The 15,307-nt window shown below is 46.0% G+C and overlaps 2 protein-coding genes across 2 annotated transcripts in view; both read right to left on the reverse strand.

Annotated features, from left to right (window-relative positions):
- Positions 1-191: 191 nt before the first annotated feature.
- eef1akmt1 (EEF1A lysine methyltransferase 1) lies at positions 192-3,455 on the reverse strand. Its single transcript, XM_068329557.1, has 5 exons — positions 2,998-3,455; positions 2,274-2,431; positions 1,299-1,381; positions 892-1,181; positions 192-776 (listed from the first exon to the last, which is right to left on the reverse strand). Exons 2-5 carry the CDS (start codon positions 2,418-2,420, stop codon positions 643-645), a joined length of 654 nt encoding a protein of 217 aa, XP_068185658.1. The 5' UTR covers positions 2,421-2,431; positions 2,998-3,455; the 3' UTR covers positions 192-642.
- Positions 3,456-4,185: 730 nt separating this feature from the next.
- The window catches only part of xpo4 (exportin 4), a 33,517-nt gene continuing 22,395 nt past the window's right edge, over positions 4,186-15,307 (reverse strand). Inside the window, exons 9-24 of the mRNA XM_068329499.1 lie at positions 12,219-12,393; positions 11,974-12,150; positions 11,757-11,899; positions 11,529-11,674; positions 10,654-10,831; positions 9,465-9,624; positions 9,205-9,374; positions 8,941-9,115; positions 7,845-8,051; positions 7,641-7,727; positions 7,346-7,526; positions 7,148-7,269; positions 6,923-7,053; positions 6,514-6,631; positions 6,320-6,412; positions 4,186-5,816 (exon numbers count right to left, since the gene is read on the reverse strand). Of these exons, the coding sequence (XP_068185600.1) occupies positions 5,619-5,816; positions 6,320-6,412; positions 6,514-6,631; positions 6,923-7,053; positions 7,148-7,269; positions 7,346-7,526; positions 7,641-7,727; positions 7,845-8,051; positions 8,941-9,115; positions 9,205-9,374; positions 9,465-9,624; positions 10,654-10,831; positions 11,529-11,674; positions 11,757-11,899; positions 11,974-12,150; positions 12,219-12,393 (2,461 nt within the window). The 3' untranslated portion in view covers positions 4,186-5,618. The remainder of the gene's footprint in view (positions 5,817-6,319; positions 6,413-6,513; positions 6,632-6,922; positions 7,054-7,147; positions 7,270-7,345; positions 7,527-7,640; positions 7,728-7,844; positions 8,052-8,940; positions 9,116-9,204; positions 9,375-9,464; positions 9,625-10,653; positions 10,832-11,528; positions 11,675-11,756; positions 11,900-11,973; positions 12,151-12,218; positions 12,394-15,307) is intronic.

A 15,307-nucleotide genomic window follows, 5' to 3' on the forward strand; every position in this document is an offset into this window, starting at 1 on the left:
AACGCATCTGCAAGTGAGGACCTGCTTTTATCGGGAGAGAGCTGGAATAATTCTATTCCGGTGCTAATATTCCACATGACTGCAGTTGTAACTCTTATATTTCACAAAATATGAAACATAAATCCAAAGATTGGACTGAGCAGGATATCAGTGACATTTCTGGAAACCTCTGCAGAACAAAACCACAACACTTTGTTTAAAACTTTATTTTGCAGCGGATCCATTTTTTTATCATCTAAAGGGTTCAGACAATAAACACACACCAATGAAATAACACCTTCTTGTTTGTTTTAGCTAAACACTCCGCTGGACCGCTGTTGTGAACATGCAAAAATCGTGTTCAGCGTAAATCTAAATATCACCACCAATGCCCAGAGATTGATTCAGTCAACACTGATCCTAAATAAAATTCAAAACAGTCCAGAGCTAAATGATGACTAAATACAAAATCAGATTGTATTGCTACAATTACAATACAATCAGATTAAAATTTCAGAGAAAGCAGCAAGTTCCCAGATTCTTCTTACAGTATGTAAAACGTTTTCATTAAGATTTACAAGTTCACTAGTTCTCCTGAACTAGGATTCTTCAGTAGGACTGGCACCTGTCCCCTTTGCCCCCCCCTACCCATCGGTGAACTCGTCAGCAGTACAGCAGACCAGAAGGGTAGTTCACATAACAGCAGAACTCGTTGGACAGGTTTCTGTTGTGCTTTGGTCGAAATGAACATATGTTGACACCCAGGAGCTCCTTGGCGAGATCTTCCATGATGGCTCCTGTGGAACAGATGTGACAGGAAGTCAGCAGAAGAGCTGGAACAGTCAGTGTGTTCAGTTCGAGCAGGAGCTCACACCTCTGAACGTGAGGTCACGTCTGACCGCCTCCTCTCACCTGTACACAGCAGCACTTTCCCTTTGCTCAGGTACTTGATAGTTTGGGCCACTTTCCTCAGACAAGCCTCTGACAGGTAGGGAGGGTCGGCCAGGACCACGTCGAAGCTCCGGGGAGCCACGTGTGGCTCGAGAGACAGCGGCTCGTTGTAGTCGTAGAAGAAAAAGTCATCAGCGTAGATGGAGAAACGGCGGTCGTACTCGAACACCGCGGCGGCTACCCGATCCGAGCCAACAACCACACCCTGCTTCAGCTTCTGGTAGACGCTAGGAGCGCTCAAACACGCTATCCTGGGTGCGCATACAGGTGAGAAATATCACGTTACGGTTCTGGTTTAGTCCTCCAGAATCAGAACTTCCTGCTTTCACCACACAGGAACTTCTCTAATGTGTGTGTGTTGGTTTTACCTGCCTCCCTCTCCAGCTTCACGCACCACCTCCTCTGCTAACCGGGTAGCCGTCTCATCGCTGTACCAGAACTGGCTCATCCGCTGTCAGGAACACAATGCATTATGGGGATGCTGCTGACGCTCCTGAGAGAGGAGCTGAATAAAAGTCATACTATCTGCTCAGCATTTCTGCCCCATCGTGACTGGAGGACGTAACAGGGGTGTCAAACTCATTTTCACCGGGGGCCACTTCAGCATAATGGCTGTCCTCAAAGGGCCAGATGTAACTTAGAAAATGTAACTAAATGTAACTTAATGTAATGTAAAATAAATGTAAGTAATTCTTAATGTTAAATAACTGAATTTATTACTTGTATCAAACATTACAGTTGCATAGAAAAACTATGTTAGCTTACACAACATTAATCCTTCTAATTTCTCAGGTTATTAAACCCGCATAAACCCATTAAGTGGCTCAGTGGTAGAGCGGTTCTTCCAATGTTCCAAGATCGGCGGTTTGATTTTTGAACCGCCGATCTTGGAACCGCCGAAAAAAAACACCTGGAGTGTGAGCTGACAGTGGGAGGTGTCAGCTCACCTCTGGAGCACTGCCGAGGCGCAATTGAGCAAGGCATCGTCCCCCTCACAAGTTGCTCATTTGGGGCGCACTCACCGCTCCACCTCCCATTGCATGCTTACAGGCCCCCTTGTGTGTGGTTGTGTGTAGTGTGCATTCTAATTTCCCTTCGACCGTACATAAACAAACTCCATCAATCAAGGATCAAACTATCCAAGTGAATAAATAAAAATAACTTCAAACACAAGTTAGACATTAACTTTGTTTTGTGTCAGAATTTAAATAGGCTTAATCACAGCATTGTTGGAAAAGTGGTTCTTGGTCAAAGCACGCTTTTGACCTGTTAATATTGAGACATTGACCTTTTATGATGTGGCGGGCAACATTTGGCCCCCGGGTCTTTTGCATTAGACTCACCCAGTCCTCTTCCACGGCTCCCACAGCCAACTGGTCCGGCTGGATGGAGCAGAAGTTCTCGCAGGCCTCGTCGTAAAACTCCTGCAGGGCGGCCAGAGTGTGAGCCGACAGCCGGGGGATGCCGTCGTCGCTGTCGCAGTCGCTCATAACTGAGAAGACTAACAATTTACATAAATGTTACTGATCCAGTTTCAAGTGGTTCATATCAAATCAGGAGAATAATAATCTGTGTGAAATTTCTTTCTATTTTCCTTTTTTAAAGCAGGTTTTGTAACACATGTAAATTGAATGTTTAACAACAACAACAACATATACATACATACATAAATACATATATATATACACAGTATATATATATATATATGTTCTGTGCTCATATTTACTATAAATACATGCAGTACAACTGTAAATTCTGCAGGTGCGCCACTGACATGCTTCACACTCGCACACATTTTATTATCCCAGGAATAAAATTACTTTTTTTTTTTATAACTTTTTTTGTTCAAGTTCATCATCGATCTTTGTGAGGCCTCACCATCGGGTGGAATATGTTGACGAGAAAAAAAAAAAGAAAAAAAAAAAGAAGTACAACAAACACTGCGTCACCTGACGTGTTTATTGGATTCCTGTCAACATTGTCCCCAGATTTAATCCGATGAGAAATTAAACGGAAAATGATTTCGACCGATGAGGGAATAATTCTAGCCCGCTCATGTGAACGCACCTGATCAGAATCGGGTCAGTGTGAACGGTGGAATCGGTTGCGATCCGAGACAGGGTGTTCTCCCGCAGTGGCGACTGACGCTCCAAGGACCGGTTCTAGATTTGCCCCCGGGGGGGGGGTGAAGAGTCTTCAGGGCCGCATTTTCCCACCGCCAACCGCAGAGAAAAGTCCAGTTTCTACCTTCTTTGCGGTCTGTGGTTTCCCATAATTCATAGCGCATTAGTGCCCCTCATGGTGCACAGGGAAAATGACCCCCCTCCCTGCACCCCCACGAGGCGATATCATTCGTTATCACAATCATACCATAAAAGGAAACAGACGCTCACTATGAACATAACCCCTTCGGTTTCAATGAACCTGCTATCTGCACTACTTCCGGTCCAACATCACTTTTATTCCGTTAAATGTTTTGTTTTTCTAACGCCAACACTGTGGCGCATCTTTTCGCTTGGGTCATTGTCATTGTTATGCCACAGATTTTACGACGTAGAGCCGTAAATGAAGTCTCGGACTTCAACTATGTATGTTGCTAGGCGACAGGAGGGGGACACTTCGATGACCCGCCCCACTACACCTCTGATTGGTTAACCTGACTAACTCTATAAATTAATGTCATTCAGGTTAACCTATCAGATGCGAAGTGGGGCGGGCCATTACGACGATGCTACACCTTTGATTGGTTAATTTATCGATGACGTATAACATGCAGAGCTCGTTTTTGAGAGACCGGAAAATTCGATATTTTTTCAGAGCAAACGGACCAGAGCCTAAAACAACCGAAATAAAAAAAATGTACGATTCACTACGTCCTCGAGAAAAAACAATAATAACATAGTTTAAAAAAAAAAAGTGATTTACTGAGACTTCTTTTCCTTTCGGCTTTTCCCGTCAGGGGTCGCCACAGCGAATCAGTTGCCTCCATCTAACCCTGTCATTTGCATCCTCCAGATATATTTGTTTATAATAAAATTATCAAGTTTAAAAAAAAATATGCACGAAACGTTTCAGCTCACATTTAATGGGTTTAAAAAGTGGCTTTCTGAAATATCTTCGTCATGTTCTCATTTTGGTATTCTTCAACTTTAAAAGTACCACTGCCAGTCATAAACATTATGGTCGTTAACTTCACCACTGAAGTAGAGATGTTACAGCAAACACGAATGAGAAGGAAAAGGCAGAGGCCACACATTTTATACAATAAGTTTATGTACACTTTTACACTTCATTAACAAAACAGCCATTCTACAATAACCAGAATAGTGCTCTGAACGGGGCTTCAGCAAGTGGCTCTGCTCCTTTTATTTGGTTTGTTATTGCTGTCCTTGAACTTCGTCTTCAATCCAGTGTGTTGAGGAGTGACAGGATGAGTATGCTGCTGTAGAAAAATACGCCTGAAACCAACCAGCCGAATATCAAGAGGCCCCGTCCTTCAGGGCGGAGGGAGAAATCGGACTACAATCCATGCCGAGAAAGAAAAACTACAAAACAAAACAAGTTGCTCCCTCTTCCTGCCATCTACAGGCGTAGAAAATGTTTCAGTCTTTGAACATACACCTGTCCTGGTTTCTGATTCAACATTATTTATTTATATATGTACACATCCTTTAGAGAAACAATTTGATTTTGGTTTTCTCTCGCTGCCAACGAACAAACAAACGCCCTTCCTTGCAGCTGCTTTGCATGTGTGTTTAGTGTTTTTTTTTGACCGTGTTGTTAGCAAATGACAGGCACAGTCGTCGTTTGTTGTCAATGATGTATGACAATCGACACGCACAAACTGAACAATCAACAAACCAAAGGCACTCTGGAAAGGATCGTGTGTATGTGTGCGTGTGTGTGTGTTGGTGAAAGAGTACAAACTGTTAAAATGAAGTGTGTTTGCATGTGCATCAAGGAGGCGGCCTTACAAACCCTACTATGGCAACACCAGCACAAACCCAACTCTGCAGCTGATTGGCTCGGCAGAAAGACGCTGTTTCTCACACACTAAAAGTTTTTTTATCTGGTTGTGAGTTACTATATTTACTGTGACTTTTTTGGCATAAACAATCATAGTCAGGTGAAACCAAGCAGATGCAAGATGGGATGGAGTCAGGAGGAGACGGTTACCATGGTATCCTAACAACATGGGCTCTCTAATATCTTCAGTTGCTGAAAAAAACAAAAAAACTTGTTCACAATCTGTTTAACTCTGTCACTGTGTGTGTGAGTGTGCTCTCATAGCTCTGGCATCTCGCGATCCGTCGATATCCACGCTATTGACATGAGCTGCTACTTCGTCTGCGCTCCATCGTGTCAGTCCACAGGGCAGGCTCCCCCGACCGAGTCCATCTGCTCTGCAGCTCTGTCTCCATGGTTACGTGATCGCCATCAAGTCAACCACTCTGGAGGGGTGGGGCTAGTCTGGTAACGGGTGGGAATAAAAAATTTTTAAAACTGGAGGAAATGAAAACACGGTACAAATTCAGTCGTGGGATGGGTTCCCCAGCAGGCAGAGAGACAGAGTTCCTCAGACGCGTCGTGGCGTCTCCTCTACCCAGAGTTCTTGGGGGGAAATCAAGGAGGCCTTTGACTGATTGCTTTGCAAAACAAAGAAATGAGGCCATGTCAGTTTCCAGTGGTTATTTCACACAGAGCAGGCCACCCACGTTGGCCACAAACTCCTCGAGGCTTTTGAGGAAGGCGACCTTCTGTTTGCGGTCCATAGTGGGCGGCGTGCTGCTGGCCGTCAGCTTGTTGAAGGCGTCGGCCAGCCGCTGGTAGATGACAGCGTCCCTCTGAGACGAGAGCAGAGTCTCCACCAGCTCCGAGTACTCCGCCTGACGGAGAGGAGAAACCAACACACACACAAAAAAAAGGCTTTAAGGTATGAACAGATTTGTCCACTAGATGGCACTCCAGTCTATTTTCTGTAGCGTTCACACAAAACATGAACCTTAAAATATTGTAATAATGAAAACATCATTAAAAATTATCATTAAAGTTGAGCATGACATGAAAAAAAACAGCATAAAGCTTATTGAGAGAAAAAGATTAAATGTCATACACACACACACACACACACACACACACACAAAATTTCAGTTTGTCACTGAATTCATGTGCTGGCTAAGATGTGCTGTGACACTATGACCGACAGAGGGCAGGCTTCCCTAAAAATGAACTCATTCACACAAACATGTTTTATATGAGATAGAGACAAACACAGAGAGAGAGATAGAGAGATAGACAGAGAGAAAGAGAGACACTTGGATCATCTGCTCTGGCTACTGAAACTCTTTATCGACGGTGCGTCCAGTCGTCGTCCTTCATGTTCACTCACCTGATGCAGACACACAAGTGTGTAGAGAGCCTCTCCGGCCGCCACCGTCATTTCTGTGTTGTGTTTCTGTAGGACCAGCATGTCAAACACCAACTGGGTGCACAGACAGAGCAGAGCGATGAGGAATATTTAGACTTTCGCATGTGAACAACTTTTGTGCTTCTTTGAAGGTTCATGGATGGTGAAATCTCTACCTTGAGGAAGTGACGTGTGGCGACGAAGAGGGGCGTGTCCTTCTCCTGGTTTTTTGCGCACTGCTCAGCCAGTGGCGATAAAGCTTCCAAACACAGCTGGCTGATCTCTGAACTCATCCTGAACATGGGCGTTAAGGAGTACAAACTGAAACTGCTCGTTTCTTTTCTGTCTTCCACGGACGGAGAGAAATTCTCCTTTGCTTCAGCCACATTTTGAAAATCCAGCTGTTCAAAATATCTTTAGAAAAAAAAAGTATTCTTCCATAAAATACTGAGAGGGAATACAATCTCTAAAGCAAACATTCCTCCCTGAACATGTCTGTACAGTAATTTAAAATCAGTTTAAAAATGGAATAGAAATTGACAAAAAAGGTGACATTCAAAAGAATGCGCTGTAGGAAGAGGATACGAGGTCATTCCCAGCTCCAGGGAGAACATGAGGCTCTTGAAGAGGTCTTCTGGCAGCTGTGGGATCTTCTCTGGAAAGATCTCGCAAATGAAGGTGATGAGCTTGTAATACTGGTTACACAGGGAAGGGAACTGGAACACACCAGAGACAAAACCATCATCAGTCCAACGAATGTTCTGTCACGCCGGACCCGGCAAACAAATGGACGCGGCCGAGCAGGTTCACCTTCAGTAGGTCCTGAGACATGAGGGGAAGAACGATGTTGACTCCGTAAAGAACCACATCTGCTGCTGATACCGTCCGACTAGACGCTGACGATCCCTGTTCTTGGTTTCTGAAGACGTCGTCTAGAACACAGCGGGCGTGAGAAAACGTCATTCTGACCGGTCTTTAAAATGTTCGAAAGGTGACCACTCGTCTCACCCGTGTCGCTGAAGTCGATGAACTCTTTGGAGAGCAGGTTGGTGAGCAGCTCCATGATGAGCAGTAGGTCCTGGTACTGGTCTTCCTCCGCCGTGGCGTCGTTCCGCTTCCTGCTTTGGTTGTTTTTGGAGTAGACCTGCAGCAGCGTCAGACACGCCTCGTACAGCTTCATGGATTTAGTCTGGATGAGGAGAGGTTTGATTTTAATCTGATAGATACAAGGACAAAGAAGCGTCGAAGGTCCGAGGAATGTCGAGAAACAGCAGCAAATCATCAGGATGTGTTCATCACTCACCTCTCCCAGGTAGCAGATTTGCTTGTGAGCCACTTCCACAAACACCTCGATGATGAGGTTGATGGTTTCGGGCGTGTTGCTGTAAACCTGAACAACGCAAGAAGGGATGAAACATGAACGAGCGAAAAGAAGCTTCAAGATGTCGTCGGTTCATCGAGTCAAATTGATCCTTGATATTTCTATCATTCTAGAAACGACTCTCACCTCCATCAGGCCGATGCAGCTGGACAGGAAGTCCATGAGGAAGGAGAAGAGCGAGGCCACGTTGTCGATCTGCGTCGCCTCCGCGATGCCGCACAGCGCCTCTAACGTCGCCACGATTTCCTGTTTGACGGCTTCCTCCTGGCTGATCTGAGCAAAGTTCTCCTGGTTGATGAGGTTGAGGAAACGCTGCTGGAGGGGCTGAAACACCTGGACAGAGAGAGAGTAAGGGAGAGAGGGGTTGTGATCTAAGAGCATAAAGGAAGCTTTGCCTCAAGACTATTTTATGTTTCTTTAATCGCGTCTAGATTTATGGTGGGACCTGCAGCGAGAGGGACTGCTCTAAGAGGGGTTACCGGGGTATTAGTAACTTTTATTCTCCTACTCGTATCCTGTAGGGAAAAGGACACCGAGGTACCAACAGGAAGTGATCTGCTGGTGTTTATAATGAATGAAGAGGAACTGCGGGGTGTAATCAAGCTGTGTTGGGTCTCTCTCCTCTTCCTCCCACACATCCACCCCAGTTCAGACGAAGCAGCTGAAGGAGCCAGCAGCTGCCGTCTCACTCACCACCCCCTGCCGTAATTACTGTGGAGTCGTCGTGGCTTTGCGCCCCCATTTACTGCTGTCAGCCTATTAAGACCTAGGCCCCCCAGGATCGCAAAAAGGATCATGTTATCCACAGTGGGAAACAGGCGATTTTATTAACATGGTTGTGATCGTCACCTCCATCAGCTCTAGGGGCTGGGCTCCATACCCCCCCCCCCCCTGCACGTCTGGGGAGGGACGAGCAAACACCTTGAACCTCATGAACAAGAGGCGACAGGTGGATGCTGGGAGATCTGATCAGAAATATGGATGTGGGGCGGCGGGGGCATTGACAGGTCGGGTGGGAGACGGGACATTTCTGCAGCTCAAATAGACCACCAATCTGGGGGGGGGGGGTGTTTGACGTATGTCGCTGTGGAAACATCTGAGCAGGACCGAAAAGTTACGTTCTGTTGTTGGTCAATAATTGATTGTTTTCGTAAATCTAGGATTACCTAAAATTAAATCAGATTAGATTAGATTAGGTAGGTAGATAAACTGTGATAGATACCTCAGCCCAGTACTGCTGCTTGGTGTCAGAGTCCATTTGGGCGAAGCCCCCCAGCACCAGAGCCTTCATCAGCGAGCGCTGCAGGGAGCTGGACAGCAGGTGGAGGGGGGGGCTGCGTCTGGCGAACTGCTTTGCCAGGTTCCACCAACTCTCACACTGAACGACAATGTTCGCCCTGAACACAAGGGGTGGGGGGTGGGGCATTAGAGATGTGACTGGTTCTTTATTTTAACAGGGGTGGGGGGGCTCCCGCTGCTGACTCACCTCTCCCGCTTCTCCACCAGCGTCACCAGCAGCTCCACTGTGTCGTTGGCCAGCTCCGGCTCAGAGCTCCACACCGAAAGGTTGTTGATCACTTTCTCCAGGAGATATCCCACAATCCACTGGGCCCCCTCTGTCTCTGCACCGAACGCTGTGTTGAGGGGGATGCTGATCTGATAAAAGACAAAGACGGGGATGAGGCGAGGCTCGTCTGATGGAACGGCGTAGCGGGTGAACGCGAGGCGTTCTCCGGGGCGTCGCACCTGCTCGTACAGCTTCTCGTCCACCAGCAGGTAGGTCTTGGCCCAGCGCCTGAGGAACCACACGATGTCCTTCCCCATCTGTGGACTGAGCAGCTCCGTCAGGCTTGCTCTGGTCGCCCGGGACTCCACCTCGGACGTCCGCAGCACCGCCGACAGCAACCTGCCACGGAAAAACCTCAATTCACCACCAGAGCATCCGGCGGCGGCTGATTTACCAAACCGAGGGTTTAATCTCAAGAACTACGTGTGAGCGGAGGAAGCCCACTTCACCACGCTGACATTTACAGGGGGGGAGGGAGTCAGATCGCCACGAGGAAACCTGACTCCATCGGACTCTCTGCAGGCCTGTGTCACCGCTGTCAACCCCTCACACCCACACACACACATCTCATGGAACGAACGCTGCAGGACGCATTGCTCAGTGACCTTGAACAGAAAAATGTTACTGGCTCCCATCTCTTGTCGTCACCACGTTTAACAGAAGTAGCCCCTGAAAAATAAAACCGTTACCACGGAGAATCTGGGGCTTCCTGCCAGAAAGTCTTCGGCACTAAGGCTTCCTCGTGAGTTTAGCGCTATTTTAACTCCACTCATAATCCTTTCTTAAATCAAACCTAACAACCGCATGAAAATTCCCGTCTTTAACCTCCTCTCTGACTTCATCAGTCTATTCTGTGTTCATCAGTGCCCCCAGCGGCGGCTGCAGGATAGCAACTAGCAAAAAAAGATTTAAAAAATTAAATGACACTCTACCAAAATTGGCTAATTATGGTCTATCAAAAATCCCAGTGACATGACTAAAAACTCCTCTGGTTGAGACCATTTCCTGCCCAGTGGACTCTTTTATGGTCAAGCTTCTGGGGGTGTTGTGACCATAAATCCGGGTGAGTGTGGGAACTGTTTGGACGAGACGTCATTTTCCAGCAGTCTGAGGTCACGCGTCACTCTTTTAACACGTTTAATAACAGTTTTCCAAGGTTAAATTATAAAAACTGGTGAATGGGTAACGGATAACCCGCTGCTAGAAGACAGCGGATCATAGGACTTTTTTGTTCTTCATTCCCGTTTCTTTTTGCACTTCACCACAAAAACGTCATAAAAATGCCTCTAGGGACAATGCTTGAATATTTTTTAACTATGGAACCCTAAATATTTGCAAATCAACTGCTAAACCCACAAATAGTACTACCTGATGACGGAGTCGGTGCGGTTGCAGCCCGGTATGGACGAAGCCTTCTCTCCCGGTGAGCCGAGGATCTGCAGCGTGGTGTTGATGTCCACCTCTGTGGAGTGTTTGATGGAGAACTCCATCACCTCTGAGGGGATGAGCGGGGTTTCACCCTGAGCGTCGTCTGCTAGTAAATACCCTGGAGAACGGACAGAGTCAGACCTCTCAATATTGACGGATCACCAGTTCATCTGAAATTTAACAGGATCTGAAACTGAAAACTGATCAGCTGTTTTTTTCTCAAGAAAATAAATCTTAAAAAAAAAAAAAAAATCACCATAAACTTTCAGAACGAACAAAAACAACATGAATTTCTTCATTACTGGGCGGTAAATTAACGGCGAGGTCTGCCGAACGGCTTCGCCCGTCTTTAATGATGCTGATTCAGACGTTTCATTAAACAAAGCCACAGATTTGGGCGGACATCGACTCTTCTGTCTTGTTTAAAAATAAAGTGGAATAAACTGCACTGGAAAAGTCATTTGCAAGAACTATAAACGGGCGTCGCTCTGGCCTTAGGCGCCGTGTTTGCATCGGTTCTGAAACCCAGTCAGAGAGAACCTAAGTATTTACAGGAAGTAGCTCCAGCTTAGTGAAGCCAGAAAGCATTGCTTAAAAGATCTAAAGGGTAAACGCCGTATAAGAACATTATATATGCATATATATCTTTGGACCTCATTACACTTGATGGAGCGCCTAGTTTAAGTAAACCTCCTTCTTGCAGGGGCAATGATTCATTTTAATTCACACCGTTAAAAAGCACTGAACTCCTACAACGACACCATGAGGTAATAAAAGTCACACCTGATTCATCAGCAGGGCGCGACTGCACTCACCTGAGACCAGTATGAGCCAGTGTATGTCCTCGTAGAGATCGTCCAGAACCTTCCGGTCCACCGAGCCGAGGTCGGACGAGGCCATCAGGTGCTGCTGGGTCCGCTGGAGCTGCCCGTGCAGCCGCGTCACCCGGTCCTCCAGCAGGCTGCGGGACAGGGTCACATGACAGTCGTCACACACACAGGAAACACAAGCCCTGGGTTTTTATTAACGGTGACGGCGTTCACCTGGTGAGGAGGGGGATGCAGTGGTCGGCGGCCACCCGCCCCAGCATGCCAATGCTGGACAGCTGGTCGGAGAACAGCTCTCTGTCGTCCTCCTGCAGCTCGTTGATTTCGTCCTCGTCGTGAGACGTGATGCCGTTCAGTGACTGAACAGTTTGTGAGAGAGAAGTTAACAACAAGCGGACGCTGCTTATAAAAGTAGATGGGGACGCAGTCTCACCAGGTTGCGGGTGCCGTCAGGAGCGGCCAGGTGACACTGGATGTATGAGTTGAAGACCTGCACTGCCGGCTGGACGAAGCAGCCGCGAGGAAAATGCTCCTCGTCCTGGACGAGCGTCAGCCACGACTCCAGCAGCTTGTCATAGGCCTCCATGTAAACCATGTCGTCTTTATCCAGCTGCGAACAGAAGGGAGCGCTATTTATGTCTGACAATGTACAAAAAGCACCGACAGACGATTACTTACCACCTCCTCTAGGGCGGCGCTGCGCCCGAACGAGCAGGTGAGCAACGTGAGGCAGTTGATGAAGGAGGTGAAGAGGTCGCTGGGCAGCGCCGTTAGAGTACTTCGGGGAAACATGGTGATCAGATTGGAGATGATATTGGAGATGCCCACTGCCTCCGAGTCCTCGATCTCAATCCTGGGAATGCAGACAATAAAACGTGATCTAAAGATCAAATCTGACCGCTTCACGGTTCTGATATAAATAAACACTCCAGATAGTTCAAGCAGTGACAGCACAAAACGAACGCTGGTGGGGAAAATCAGGAAGAGGAATCAAAAGTCAGTCAGTGTGCAAAGAGCTACAAAAACTCTGGGACGATTGGATTTAAAAAAAACACAATCAGAGGCTGGAAATTGATTTCCTTCTCAGGTCAGAAAAGGTTAAGAGACTCCAAACGGCCTCTTTTTTCCATTTTCAATTCCAACCTGTGTGTTTTGGCCTGATAGACGACTCTTTCCACTCGAGGGCGATGCTGAGGTTCCAGTTTACCCGCAGATGACCGAGGTTTGGAAACAGGCGTGAAAATCGATCCTTAACCAAAACTCTGAGGCAACTTGACCTCTGAGTAGTTTTTCCACAGCTGCATCTGAACTCAGCTCTCGTGGTATTCCTGCTTCATACAGACGAGATGATGGAACGATTTTGAATTCAACCTCTTCACATCGTACCGTGAAGCTGACGGCGACAGGTTTGGACACATAAAAGTGGCGTGAAATGTGGATTCTAAAACATCTGGACAAACCGAGCCTCAGTGTGTGCGTCGTCGATACGAGGAGGCGTTCAAAGATAAGGGGAAATACGACAACTGAATACAGAAGAGTTAAATTTACCAAAGAGGATTTATTACTTTGATAATATTAGACATCTGCAGTCTGTGGTTGTGTCAGCATGAAACACTCTGGCTATGCTAATACGCCGATGGTCACAAGGAATTATTTCCAGTAGCAGTCCTACCCAAAAAAATTCTAAAATCACATTCTGTGTTTGTTTCTACTCCACGATTCGTACAAGTTGAAAACATACAAAGAAATCTGAACACACAAGAGGAAGATGAGATAAAAAAAGAAACACGGTAGGGAAAAACGATTCGCGTGAACAATAAAAACCAAGAAGAGAATGAGTCGGAACCAACAGAGGCCGAACGGTCTTGTCGTACGTCCAGGGAATGTTTAAAATTGAAAACACACTTTGGCAGTGGTGTGCGTGTTAGTTGCAGCGCTGCAGGAGACCACGTCCTCCCATGAACACACAACATGCACATGTTTAATGAGGAGCTCTTAAATCTGCAGGTTAAAAAACTGGAAACAACAGCTGTGCTCCTTTTTTTTTCTTCTGATTTTGTCGACATGTTGAAACGATATAGTTTCTGAGTTCATGCCCCTAGAAGGTGAAATCATAGCGCCGGTTTGATGATAAGCTAAAAGTGTAAAAGTGCCAGCACCTAAAGACCGACACTGGTCTTCCAGGTTTATGCCATCGCTAAATAAACCCCTGACTTTGTCTTGAAGGGACACACCTCTGGCCAGGCGGCCCGTGAGAGGCCGAGCTAACCCCTATCAGATGGAGCTAAATTGCGAGCAGAACTGTTCAATCATTGTAGATCGGCCGTCCCTCTCCGCATGGCTTTCCGATGAGGCAATTGGAAAAAAGCTCCAAGAATAGGTGATTACAGACGGAGCAGGAGAGGAGGGAAGGGAGCAGGAGGGAGGGAGAGAGAGAGAGACCCGTACTCAAGTCACGTGGTACGACAGCGAGCATGTGTGTGACTGGAAGTGTTCGTCTCCAAGTTATTTATACATGCGGCCCCTTAATTCACATCAGAAGCGCTTCGACAAACACAAACACCCCCACTTCTTAAAAACCTCGGATCTATTTTCTGCCATGTTGAACTCCTACATGTTAAGTAGCCCTTAAACAAATCAACAATGTGATAAAAATACAGAGAAGATAAAAATGTCCGCTAATGGATGACACAAATTTAAGAACGACCTAACGTTGGTGGGAGGACAGAAAGGTTCTCTCTATTGTGATATTTTTATTCTATTTTGTTTTATTAGCACAAAAAAAAAAAAAAGGTGCTGGACGGATAATAAAATCTCAACACAGTTAAGGTTAGAACTCCTCTTGGTGACTTTGAAGATATTAGTGAAATTCACCTTAAGAATACTTACAATTAAAGTATATTTATCTGAAATTCTTAATTCAGTATGAAGTCATATAAAAGAAACTGATATAAAAGCAGAGTTAAGTTCAGATCCTGAGGCTGGCTGAGGGTTCAGATGCACCTGAGTGAAGCTCTTTGTTGAATCAGAGCAGCTTTGGGACAAAAACAGGAGATGCAGCTACTTTAACAAACTTCAGAAAATATGTCTAATTTCATTGAATATATCTCAAAATGGATCAGATTAGATGGTGGGAGAATAACGTCCACACAGGTCGATTGAATTCTAATCTCTACAGATTAGAACAAAAACTTTTGACCAAAAACAAAAACTTTTGAGGACACGTTTTATTCTCTGCTGTGCTTCAGGTTGATTTTTATGAAGTCACAGAGATTTAATAAAGGAAATCTGTTGATAATCTTTTAAATATAGATGGAAAAAAGTATGGTTTGTGTTTTATATCATAACACGATGAATATTTCTTTGTGGTTGACTCAAACATCTGAAGACCTCACCTTAAACACAGTGTGACGTCTTATTTTAATCTAGATATTTTGTCATCCAAATAAAAGAAATCAGCAGGTTAAACCTGGCAGAACTAAATGTTAGTGGGATACCTTGGAGAGAAATAAATGTTGCGTGGCTCCGCCCCATGCTGCCTCACCCAGCTGCTAAAAACAGAGCAGTAATCTCTTCTAATGCATCTGCCTGCAGCCGAAAACACACACACACAGATTCCCAGCAGTGCACAACAACAATCGATTCGCTTCTAACAGCCGCCTGTGAGCTGAACTGCCGGCTTGGACGACCTGGCGTTTGTCAGCACATGACAGGTCCTATTGCCTCACACCATCCCTCCTGAGAGAACACAATGATAGAATCGTGGA

This window comes from Antennarius striatus, chromosome 12 (genome assembly GCF_040054535.1).
Source record: "Antennarius striatus isolate MH-2024 chromosome 12, ASM4005453v1, whole genome shotgun sequence".
Taxonomy (NCBI): domain Eukaryota; kingdom Metazoa; phylum Chordata; class Actinopteri; order Lophiiformes; family Antennariidae; genus Antennarius; species Antennarius striatus.

Excerpts from the sequence above, each read along its gene's own strand:
- eef1akmt1 (XM_068329557.1), bottom strand. The coding sequence starts at position 2,420 with ATGAGCGACTGCGACAGCGACGACGGCATCCCCCGGCTGTCGGCTCAC. Across the intron at positions 1,382-2,273 it reads GAGCCGTGGAAGAGGACTGG|CGGATGAGCCAGTTCTGGTA; the intron begins GTGAGTCTAATG and ends TGTTCCTGACAG. Across the intron at positions 777-891 it reads GAAAGTGCTGCTGTGTACAG|GAGCCATCATGGAAGATCTC; the intron begins GTGAGAGGAGGC and ends TCTGTTCCACAG.